The sequence below is a fragment of the Bos grunniens genome, chromosome 13 (genome assembly GCF_055505025.1).
Source record: "Bos grunniens cultivar Pamir isolate PY7600 chromosome 13, Bosgru_T2T1.0, whole genome shotgun sequence".
Lineage (NCBI taxonomy): Eukaryota > Metazoa > Chordata > Mammalia > Artiodactyla > Bovidae > Bos > Bos grunniens.
In genome coordinates this window covers 12499833-12511863 of record NC_141177.1, presented here as the reverse complement: position 1 = coordinate 12511863, position 12031 = coordinate 12499833, and the positions used below count along the sequence as shown (strand labels likewise).

The following is a 12031-nucleotide window of genomic DNA, read 5'->3' as shown; positions in this document are numbered from 1 at the left end:
CCCGACACGGATCAAACCTGTGTCTCCCATACTACAGACACACTCTTTACTGTCGGAGCCACAAGGGAAGACCCAAGGAGGGTTCCAGAAGAGTCTATGCAAAGAGCATGGTTTTCACATTGCTGGTGAAAGTCTCAGCTCTTTGGATCCCTTGTAAGCAGGCACATCCCTCAGTTCATTTAGTGGCCACATTACTCACCCAAGGACTGTGGGTGTGTGTCAAGCAGAGCTCTCCAGATCCAGATTAGGACACTTTAGGAAGTGTCTTAGACCAGAGCCTCTCCCAATGTCATATGTGTGTGTGAATCAGCTGGTTAACACACAGGCTCTGATTCAGTGGGTCTGAGTTGAGGCCTGAAATACTGCATGTCTGAACTGCTCCCAGGTGACACTGATCTGCTGGTGTGTAGACATGAGGCCTTTGATGTGACCTTTCTCCATGCACTCTCTGTCACCTTGCTGAGATCTGAGGCCAGGGACCATGCATTCTGATACAAGCTGCTTGCAGTAGAGGTGAGGCTGGCTCCAGTGGGCAGGGAGAGAGGGCGTAGCTGCTGGAGAATCAGGCTGCTGCACGGTTCTGGGGTAGCATCAGGGAAGCCACTGGACTTCTAGCCCTTCAGTTCAGTTCAGTTGCTCAGTCGTGTCCGACTCTTTGTGACCCCATGAAGCGCAGTACGCCAGGTCTCCCTGTCCATCACCAACTCCCAGAGTTCACTCAGACTCACGTCCATCGAGTCAGTGACGCCATCCAGCCATCTCATCCTCTGTCTTCCCCTTCTCCTCCTGCCCTCAATCCCTCCCTGCATCAGAGTCTTTTCCAATGAGTCAACTCTTCGCATGAGGTGGACAAAGTACTGGAGTTTCAGCCTTAGCATCATTCCTTCCAAAGAAATCCCAGGGCTGATCTCCTTCAGAATGAACTGGTTGGATCTCCTTGCAGTCCAAGGGACTCTCAAGAGTCTTCTCCAACACCACAGTTCAAAAACATCAATTCTTTGGCACTCAGCCTTCTTCACAGTCCAACTCTCACATCCATACATGACCACAGGAAAAACCATAGCCTTGACTAGACAGACCTTTGTTGGCAAAGTAATGTCTCTGCTTCTGAAAATGCTATTTAGGTTGGTCATAACTTTCCTTCCAAGGGATTAATATTATTTTTCAGTCGCTCAGTCCTGTCCAACTCTTTGTGACCCCATGGACTGCAGCGCACCATGCTTCTCTGTCCTTCACCACCTCCTGGAGCTTGCTCAAACTCATGTCCATTGAGTCAGTGATGCCATCCAGCTATTTCATCTTCTGTCGTCCCCTTCTCCTCCTGCCCTCAATCTTTTCCAGCATCAGGGTCTTTTCAAATGAGTCAGCTCTTCACACCAGGTGGCCAAAGTATTGGAGCTTCAGTTTCAGCTCCCAGCCCTTAGGGCTAGAGGCCAGAATCGAACAGTCTGGGCTCCATGGAGCTCTTCAAGATAAGAACTCCTTATCTTATCTTTACTGCCTTAAAGGAAGCCATCCAAGCCCACAAAGAGGCAGCAAGGAAGAAGCAGATGTGACAGTTTTTCCTCTTCCACCTGGATGCTGGGTCTTCCAATAAATAGTTGAGCCCTTATTGCAATATCTATTGTTTTGGCTGAGTCACTAAGTCATGTCTCTTTTGTAACCCCATGGACAGTAGCCCGCCCAGCATGCAATTTCCCGGACAACAACACTGCAGTATCATACATGAGTTCAATATCCTTGCCTCCTGGCAGATTTTCCAGGTGTTCCTGAGATGCTTATGTGCCCAGGGCCATTATTCACACAACAGCCAGGTGGTATTTTAGGAATGTAAATCTGATTCCTTCATTTCTCTGCTTAAAAATCCTCCTCTGGTGTTCTGCTCCTCTCAGGAGAAAGCGCAGACTCTAGAAACCCTGTATCATCTGACCCTGCCCACCCCCTCCCCACATGGCCTCATCATTGTCCACCTTGCTCACGAGGTTTCAGTCACTCTGACCTCCTTCCTTTTCTCAAACAAGCCCGTCATTCTACCACAGGGCCTTTGCACACTGGCTATTGTCCTTCAAGTGAGCCTCATGACTGTTTTGGCTTTGAATCTCTGGCCCAGGCACAGTTTGAAGAGTGGAACAAATATAAAATGAGGTATAAAACTTTGGTTCTTTTGATATTTGGCAAAACTAATACAATTATGTAAAGTTAAAAAAATAAAAAAATTTTAAAAAAAGGGAAAAAAAAAAAAAAACAAAAACCTTTGGTTCTGTGGGTCTGATGTAGATTTATTTTTCTCTTGACTTTTACCCTAGAACAGTCTGACACCTTCATGTTACAAAGAGGGGACTGAAGCCCAGAGAACAGATGAGACATAATCAAAGCCATTCTGATTCTGGAAGGCAGAACTGTCCAAGGATGTACCAAGACTTGCTCATGCGTGTGCTCAGTCGCTCCGTCATGTCCATACTGTAGCCTGCCAGGCTCCTCTGTCCATAGGATTCTCCAGGCAAGAATACTGCAGTGGGCTGCCATTTCCTTCTCCAGGGGATCTTTCAACCCAGGGATCGCACTTGCGTCTCTTGAGTACTGCAGCATTGGCAGGTGGATCCTTTACCACTAGGGCCACCTGGGAAGCCCTTTTTTTTTTCCCCTGGGGGAAGGGAAAAGTGGTTCAGGAAGTGGTATGGACCCATGGGAAAGGGAATTTAATCTTAACATATGACATACTAGTTAGACCTGCTGCAATTAACAATTTTTACAGTATTTACAAAGTCACAACTCTTCTTCACTCCCTCATTTGTTTGGCTTTTGCCTTTTGGAGTCCAAGGCTGTACACGGGAAGGCACTGACAGTCCTGGATTTCTCTTCCACTTGTGTCATCTGATTTTTCTTTGCCACAAAATAAACTTTTTGAGAACAGGAGAGGGTGATTTGTAATTTATGGATTTCTCTCTAGAAATTACAACCAGAACCTCATTTAAAAAAATCAAATTGGTTTCATCTAATTAAATTTGGAAATTGCCTCATAAACACGTATTCTTTTATAAATGTCTTTAAAAACAAGTTCAGTTCAGTTCAGTTCAGTTGCTCAGTCGTGTCCGACTCTTTGCGACCCCATGAATCGTAGCACACCAGGCCTCCCTGTCCATCACCAACTCCTGGAGTTCACTGAGACTCACGTCCATCGAGTCAGTGATGCCATCCAGCCATCTCATCCTCTGTCGTCCCCTTCTCCTCCTGCCCCCAATCCCTCCCAGCATCAGAGTCTTTTCCAATGAGTCAACTCTTCACATGAGGTGGCCAAAGTACTGGAGTTTCAGCTTTAGCATCATTCCTTCCAAAGAAATCCCAGGGCTGATCTCCTTCAGAATGGATTGGTTGGATCTCCTTGCAGTCCAAGGGACTCTCAAGAGTCTTCTCCAACACCATAGTTCAAAAGCATCAATTCTTCGGCACTCGGCCTTCTTTACAGTCCAACTCTCACATCCATACATGACCACAGGAAAAACCATAGCCTTGATTAGACGGAACTTTGTTGGCAAAGTAACGTCTCTGCTTCTGAAAATGCTATCTAGGTTGGTCATAACTTTCCTTCCAAGGAGTAAGCGTCTTTTAATTTCATGGCTGCAGTCACCATCTGCATTGATTTTGGAGCCCAGAAAAATAAAGTCTGACACTGTTTCCACTGTTTCCCCATCTATTTCCCATGGAGGTCTCCTGCTTACTGTCTGAGGCAGGACTGGGTTGAACTGAGAGGAGGAGACGTCCCATCTTTCTGCTCAGAAGGACATACTCTCTTATCAGTTGCTGAAACTTTATTTATCTATTTGGCTGCACTCGGTCTTCGCTGCCATGTGCAGGCGTTCTCTAGTTCCAGTTCCGGCGAATGGGGGCTACTCTTCATGGAGGGATGCAGGCTTCTCATCATGGCGGCTTCTCCTGTTGTGTAGAACGGACTCTAGGCACATGGACTTCAGCAGTTGCCGCACACAGGCTCAGTAGTTGTGGCACACAAGCTTAGCTACTCCGTGGCACATGGAATCCTCCTGAACCAGGGATAAAACCCATGTCCCTTGCATTGGCAGGCGGATTCTTATCCATTGTACCACCAAGGAAGTCCTGAAACTTTCTAAAGAACAGTAAAATCTAGAGCAGTGCTTCTCAAACTTTTTTAATGCCCATACGAATCACCCAGGGATCTTGTTAAAATGAAAACTCTGATTCAGGAAGTCTGGCACAATCTAAGATGCTGTTTTTCTAACCAGGTTCCAGGTAGAGCCAACGCTGCCGGTCCATGGATCACACTGAGAAAGAGGCAAGACATTCGCACTTGAATTCAGGACCCAAGGGTTGTATACCCTTGGTCTTTACATTTCACCTCTCCAAGGCTCCACTGCCTCATTTTTACGTAATGTTAAGAGTTAACATTTATCAGTGCTATTTCTAAATGCCAAACACAGTACTAAACATATATTTGTGTTTATTAAGCAGTATAAATTAGCAGTTACTTAACGTACCCAAGTTTACACAGCAAGGGAAGTTGCAGAGCTGGGATTTACATCTAGGCTGCCTGACCTCCAAAGTCAACATTCTTACCTTCTGAGGCTTCACTGGCTTGTGACATACATGGTCTCAGCCACGTTCATGGTCAAAATACAAGGCCTAGCCCATGTCCTCCCTTCAGGTCATCATCCCTTAGGTCCCTTCAGATCATCATCCAAGAACTTTGGCATATTCCCACAAGGTAACCTTAAATGCTCAAACAAGTCAGACAGTGGCAGCTCTGGTTCTCTATTACAGCCCAAGGAGCAGCCAAGAAATTACATGAAGTTTTCTTACAACAGCTGTTTCTAGTAGAGCACCCTCATAGGAATGCCAACATCTCAGCAACTGGGCTTTGAACATTCACAAGGCACTGGGTTCATGGAGAAGTACAAAGAAGGCAGCGCTGTTCTCATCTGGGGGCACCTTTGTGCTGCAGCTCCTGACCGTGTACGATACACGAGTCCTCACTTCCGTAACAGAGCAGGACCCTATGGGGCCTTCCCAAGACTGGACCCCCCCATATTCTCTGCCTGGCTCATGTCTGTAGAAAAACTGTAGCCAAAGAATAAATTTAATCAAAGAAGTGAGGAAATGCAGAAACAAAGGAATGCAGTCAACTAAGGCAAAGTAATAAGAGTTTAGCCATTAAGCAAAGAGCCAACAGATAGTATTCTGACCTACATTCTTTGAACTATTATTCAGATACCGAAACCCTCACCAGGTAGAAGAAGTTGACTTAATATCTGATGACCAGATTGCAGTCATGACATAAGCTGATCCGCCTGACACACGTCCAAGAACTGGCCTCGAGGAAATGGGAACAAACTGACCCTAGAACTGAAGATTAACTGTCCTTAAAACAATTAACATGGGGACTTCCTTGGCCAGGGGCTAAGACTCTGTCCTCCCGGCAGGGCCCAGGTTTGATCACTGGTCAAGGAACTAGATTCCACATGCTGCAACTAAGACCCAGAACAGCCCAATAGATGAATGAATAGAATTGGAAAAAAAAAAAATCAGTATGCCAATCAGACCACCCCTTGACAAACATGACCAATTCTAAGATGATTATCAGAGATCACTGTGTTTTCCTGCACATAATTTCCTTTTTCTGCCTATACACTCCTGAAACTCCCCTTTAAGAGCTCTTTCCCCCTAATTTGCAGGGGGAAGTGGCTTTTGGACACGAGTCTGCCTTCTCCCCCAGTTTACCAGCCTCCTGAGTAAACCAACCTTCTCTTTCCAACCAAAGACTCTTGAAAGACTTTTTTTTCCAGAGTCTTGAAAACTCTTTTCAAGTTTTTTCTCTTGAGTACGGGCTGTGGAGCAGCGAGCAGCCTAACCTGACTTGAGTAATACCTTCAGGGGATTTACTGCTCAAACAGTGTCTAACTCACAGTTACGTTTGCTCTTTTGTTCTCTCTCCATCTATTTCTTCTTATTGTGGAATTATCATCAAGAGTTTCGTAACCAAGCCCAGTGCATAATCTGATGAGAGCAAGAGGGATATTGCTCCTGAGGAAAAAAAATCTGTATAGGGATATGCCTCTACCTGCAGCATAGCCTCAACCAGTGTTTCCAATTGCAGGTAGGTACAAGAACCAGGATCTTTTAATGCCAGAAGTGTCCTCAATTCAAGGCAAAATGAGAAAAAAACTAAGGTGATCATAATGAGTTGCCCATAAAGTTAAATTTATTCAATTTAAAGGACTGCCTTTTATTCTGAGATTATGTACTTTCTATATTTTTGTAATTGTCTTTTGTAAAATGATGTTAATAAAACATGGTAAAATACTCTGTTGGTTCCCCCACAACATTTGAGGTTTTACTGGCCTATGAATTCCAAAAGTCTTCAACATCTGCCACCGACAGCCATTTATATAACACCAGCAACTCCAGTACTCTTTCCTGGAAAATCCCATGGATGGAGAAGCCTGGTAGGCTGCAGTCCATGGGGTCGCTAGGAGTTGGACACGACTGAGTGACTTCACTTTCACTTTTCACTTTCATGCACTGGAGAAGGACATGGCAACCCACTCCAGTGTTCTTGCCTGGAGAATCCCAGGGACGGGAAGCCTGGTGGGCTGCTGCCTATGGGGTCGCACAGAGTCAGACACAACTGAAGCGACTTAGCAGCAGCAGCAGCAGCAACCACCTTATCTCTCTAAGTCCTGGGTCCTTTTCCTTTGCTTTACAAAGAGCAGGTGGTAGATCTCTAGCTCATCTATGTGTATGTGAGTGTGCGGCCTGTGCTTTACAAAGAACACTGTGCAGCTTTTAAATGACTGGGCTTCGTTTCAGTTGACTGTCCAGTCGCCCTTTTCCCTGACACGGTCATGAATGCGTCCCAGGAGAGGTCCATCAGTATGAATACCCCCTCTCATTCAGCACCATCCCCAAAAGGATGCTTCTCCCAACCCCATGGTCCAAGACGGAGATGTTAGAGAGTTCTGCTTCTGAGAAACACTGGATGGAGTGGCGTAAGGTGTGTCCTGGGGGCGCTTTCTCCAGCACCCTGTACATGACTGACAGCTTTCTCCTCCTTCAGAGAGCTCTTAGGTCTGTCCGGGTCTCTCCAGATAATTTCTGTGTCCATCAGATTCACCCTGAATATTTCTCCCTCATCAACACTCTTTGACTTTCCTCCCCAGAGCTCATCTGCCCTTATGGCAGGGATATGCTTCCTAAGGCTCACTCTCAACAGGTGTACCCTTCTGCATGAGCACCCAGAATCTTTAGTCCCTCTATGAGCCTATAGTGCATTTCAGCCTGGGATGCTTATCACCTTTTCCCCCTCAGACTCCTTAGAGAAACCCTGAAGCAACAGTTAACACTGCTCCCCAACTGTCCAATCTTACAGATAAGCAAACTGAGGCTTAAAGAGAGGAAGAACCTGCCAAGGGTCCCTTGAGACTGAGGTAGAGCTACTAGGGCAGCAGACTCCATCCTTCCAGCTTCAGCTTTCATGCCCTTCCATCTGCAATGCTGTGTGTTTCTACTGTACCTGAATCACAGTCTCATGGTATCTCAGAATATAAGGGGTGGGAAGAGAGTCAATCCTGCCCATATCCTACTATTAGCATTTTGCTAAATCAGCCTTACTGGAGTTTTACTGTTTATTTGCTTTTGCTCTGCAATGAGCTTCTAACATTTGTTCTAATTTTGAAAGTTTTCAGGGAGGCTGCATTTTGTCTTGTCCAAGAACATTCTATTCTGTCTCTGGTAGAAGGCCTTGCTAATCCTGGGAGAAGGGCTTTCAACACTATCACCTAGGTGGCAATACAATATACCTTGGCCACAAAGCAATGTTAAAGCTCAAGAATGTTGTACTCCTAGCTAGAGAATGACATTGGGATCCTTTCAGAAGCCTAGGGACTGATAGGTACCATGAGCATCATGTGACTGTTACGACTTTCCAGAGGACAGTTTGCCAGGCCTGGCTCTGCTTGGCTGTGCCAGGACAATCTGACTCCTTGGGTCTTGACTCCTTTGCTAAAGAGATGAATAATCCCATCCATGCATGATACACCCAATTGTCTTTGTCATCGGGGCTATCAAGACAGCTCAGCTGATGTCCTGTGTTTGGCTCCCACTGCACTATCAGAAACCTTCTGTATTAATTCACTGTGTCTCACTCGCCTTTGTGCCTTTGATGGAGCTTCTACGTGCAGTATTATCTGCCAACTCCAGGCTGAAGTAAACTGAATAAAACCAAGTGATACAGCCAAAGTGGCCTCCTTACCTCATAGAGTGTGATGACCCCATTGGTCTCATTGGGAGGTTTCCACTGGATGTAGATCTTCTCCTCAAAGGGCCCCCCTTGGATGGATTCGAGAGGAACAGCTCCTGGAACTACAGGAGGAAACAGGTCAGGAATCTGATGTCACCCTTCATCTCATCTCCCCAGCCTCAATGACCTAGAATGGGGGTCAGCAAAATCACTCTGTAGGATCAGATCATAAATACTGCAGGCTTGGTGGGTCATACAGTCCCTATTGAAATTACTCATTTTGGTACTTGTAACACAAAAACAGCCACATATAATCCATAAACAAATGGGTATATCTGTGTGCCAAAAAAAAATCCCCTTCATTTTTAGAAACAGGCAAGGGTTAGAGCTGACGCATGGGCCACTGCTTTCTGTTTTCCTGTAAGACCAATGGCTTTTCATCTGCAGACTCTGAGCAAGTCTATCCTGGAACTAAAGCTGACCAGGATTAAGAGGACAGCTGTAGGCCCCAGACCGGCCAACAGGTGGGATCCCAGAATGAGATTCCTGGCTTAGGACTGGTATTTGAGGAGTGCAACGTGAACTTCACTATCATTTTTCTAAACCTGTCAAGGTTTCTCCAACTGCAGGAAGCGCTTCCATAGTTTCCTATCCCTGAATCCACCAGGAACCATGTGCCTTGAAACCGCTATCTAATTAGAAGGCTCCAGGAATGCAGCTTATTTGTCTCCCTTCTGAGTTTCCGACGCCTGCCACATGGTAGACGCATGATAACCATTTGCTGGCTGGACTCATAGGTGAGTCAATGACCTTTGCCAGCATTTTGCCCTAAATCAAAACCTTTCCTGGGCAGTTTCTGTACCCAGAAAAGTCTTCCTGCCAGCATCCTCCTGCTGAATTCCACCATTATGACAGCCTGGAAGATGCTGAACCATAAAATAATGATTCCCCAAACCTGCTGTTATAACTCCCTAGAGCATCATGAATTCATGTAAATCATTATGGAATCTATTTATATTTTGGCATTATAAAAGCAAGTATTCTTTTTTACTAAGCACTTACTCTTTGATCAGACTTTTACATACCTTATTTCATTTAAGCCACAGAACAGCTCTGCCCAGTGTATATCATCTCCTTTGTGCTGATAAGGGAACTGAGGCTGAGAGAATTAAATAACTTGCTCAAGGTCATACAGCTCTTAAGTTGTAAAGAGGGAACTGAACACCTGTCTGTGAGCTTCAAAGCATATACTCTTAATCATCATGCTATGCCTCTCTAGATATAGCCACGGCCATATGTTGCAATCAGTTCCCTATTGTTAAATTAAAATATATTTAGTTTTTCTCATTACAGACCTGATACACAGAATTTGTTGAATATTAAGAATCTACAAAAAAGGTTTTTAAAAAAGAACAAAATCATTCTAATCCCTGTAACTCTAGATATTTTTTCTAGTAATTTTATGTCTCTGCATATACATATTTTATTTTTAAAAATTAAACTCCTACCTTGCATATTGTGTTATGACCTTCTTTTATAGCTAAGCAAATTACAGTTAAAAAAAAAAAATCCTATGGCGGATTCATGTTAATGTACGGCAAAACCAATACAATACTGTAAAGTAATGAGCCTCCAATTAAATAAATTTATATTAAAAAAAAATCCTTAAATTCTCTTTGGGGCCATGCGTTTTAATGGCTTCTTAGAACAGGATATGCCCCATTTTAGTCACCAGTCCTTCATTATTGGGCATTAAAGTTGGTTTGAATTCTTTATAAGTAACATTATAATAAGTATTCTTACAAATAAGTATTTGCATGCAACTCTGCTGATGTCCCTTAGATAAATTCTTAGAAATTAATTTATTGGGTCAAAACAGATGGATTATTTTATCTTTAACGCTTTTGACACATATTACCAGATCGCCTTCCAGAAAGTTTGCACCATTCTGGGTTCCCCAAAGAGAAGAATATGTCGATTCCTAATCCATGCCAACAATGACTGTTTAAAAGATTAAGTGTATGCATGCATATCTTTTTTAGAATACCAGAGAATGCAGATTTGTTTTTCTGGTTAATTGGCTTTTTGCATTGATTCTTTCATGAACATGCTCTCTACGCCCTGTGCTCACTTTCCTGCATGGCTCTTCATTTCTGTTTATCATTGTCTTATGACTTATAATCTGTTTTTAGGGACTTAGGCTTTTTTACATAGGTTACAATAATTTTGGTCAGTTCTTCATTTGCTTTATAAATCTTTTAGGTATGTAGAAGCTTCTAAATATTCAGATCTCTTATTGCTTTTCCTTATCCAGTTATCCTTTCTACAAATAGTTATTCAATACCTAATATGACCAAGGGACTTGGTGATAGGCATTATAGATACACCAATAACAAAGAAAGACATCCTTAAATCCTTGATAAAGCTTGTATTCTGTAAAGGGAAACTACATTAAATAAATAATTGCACTCATAATTAGTTTTTCAAAGTCATTATTAGGATTTTAAGGTAAATACACAAGGTGTTGGAAGAATTATAATCAGTAGAGAAAATCTAGTCTGGCATATTATTTAGTCAGGATAATACATGGAAAGTAAGTTAGGGTCTATAGGTAAGAAGAAGCTATTAGGACAAGCTTGGGGAGGGTGGATGTTAAGAGTGTGGTGGATGGCTTTGTGGGGGAAAAGTGGAAGGAAAAAAATCACCTTGGGGAGAAAAGATGGTATCTTGGACCATGGTGATGGTTGTATAAAGGAGAATACAAGCATGTCCGAAATTTAGGGGAGGGGGGGCCTAAGCATGTATGATTTGGTAGTGATGGAGGGAAGAGATGTATCAAGGAAGACCCCAGCTCTTCTGTTCTACACAAGCAGGATGGATCAGGGGGTTGTCATAAGAAGAAACCTTAGAGGACGCCTAGCTGGCAAGGAAGCTGGCAAGCTCAGTTCTGTCATAATTCACTGGACAAGTATGTGGAGCAATGCTGAGGACCAGCAGGGCAGGGGGTGAGTAGCAATATTTAGACACTGAAACCAGGGGCAGGGAATAGATCTTGTAGCAGAAGAGAACAAAAGTAGCAAGTATAAGACTAAGACAAAAAGCAACTCCAACCTCAAGGAGAAAAACAAAGAAATTTAGAAACAGGGAAGCTGTATTCATAGAGGCAACAATAAACCAAGAAAGTGGGTTGTCACTGAAGCAGCCATGGGAGGCTCAAGAAGTTACTGTGACAGGTGTGGCTGCTGAGTGAGAAGCAACCTTACATTTGCTCATTGGATGTAGTGTCTTCAAAGTTATTTGTGAGCTGACCAAGAGTAACTTAAGAACATCGGCATCAAGCCATCGTTTAGCGGGTAGAGAAGAGAGTGGAAGTTGAGGGACTGTGTTGAGACAAGTAATTATTTTTGCTATGAAAGTGAAGGGAATGCAAGATGGAACAGAAATGAAACATGCAACCAAAGTACTGCTCCTCCCAAAGACGGGAGAAGTTATGGCATGATTCAAGGTAACTAGGAAAAATCTGAAGTTGATGTAAGAAGTAGAAGGATGGGAAAGAGAGAGGAAATAACTGATGTTAGTAGGGTCCTGAAAATGCTGGGGCAGGGGTGGGTGGGAAGAGAGCATCCTTCCCTCTCTGAGACAAGAGAAGAGGAAGAAAATGCACAGATGCTTTGGAGAAGGGGGTTGAGGTGTTTGAATGACTCTTGCTTTCTTGAGAAGAGAGAGAGGAATTATTTATCAAAGGTGTCCTGGAGGAGGAGC

At 43.8% G+C, this 12031-nt stretch overlaps 1 protein-coding gene across 31 annotated transcripts in view; it reads right to left on the bottom strand.

Annotated features, from left to right (window-relative positions):
- The window catches only part of PTPRT (protein tyrosine phosphatase receptor type T), a 1155226-nt gene that overhangs the window by 387552 nt on the left and 755643 nt on the right, over positions 1–12031 (bottom strand). For all 31 annotated transcript variants that reach the window (XM_086331749.1, XM_086331754.1, XM_086331755.1 and 28 more), the window contains one exon: positions 8282–8391. In XM_086331749.1, the coding sequence (XP_086187875.1) occupies positions 8282–8391 (110 nt within the window). The remainder of the gene's footprint in view (positions 1–8281; positions 8392–12031) is intronic.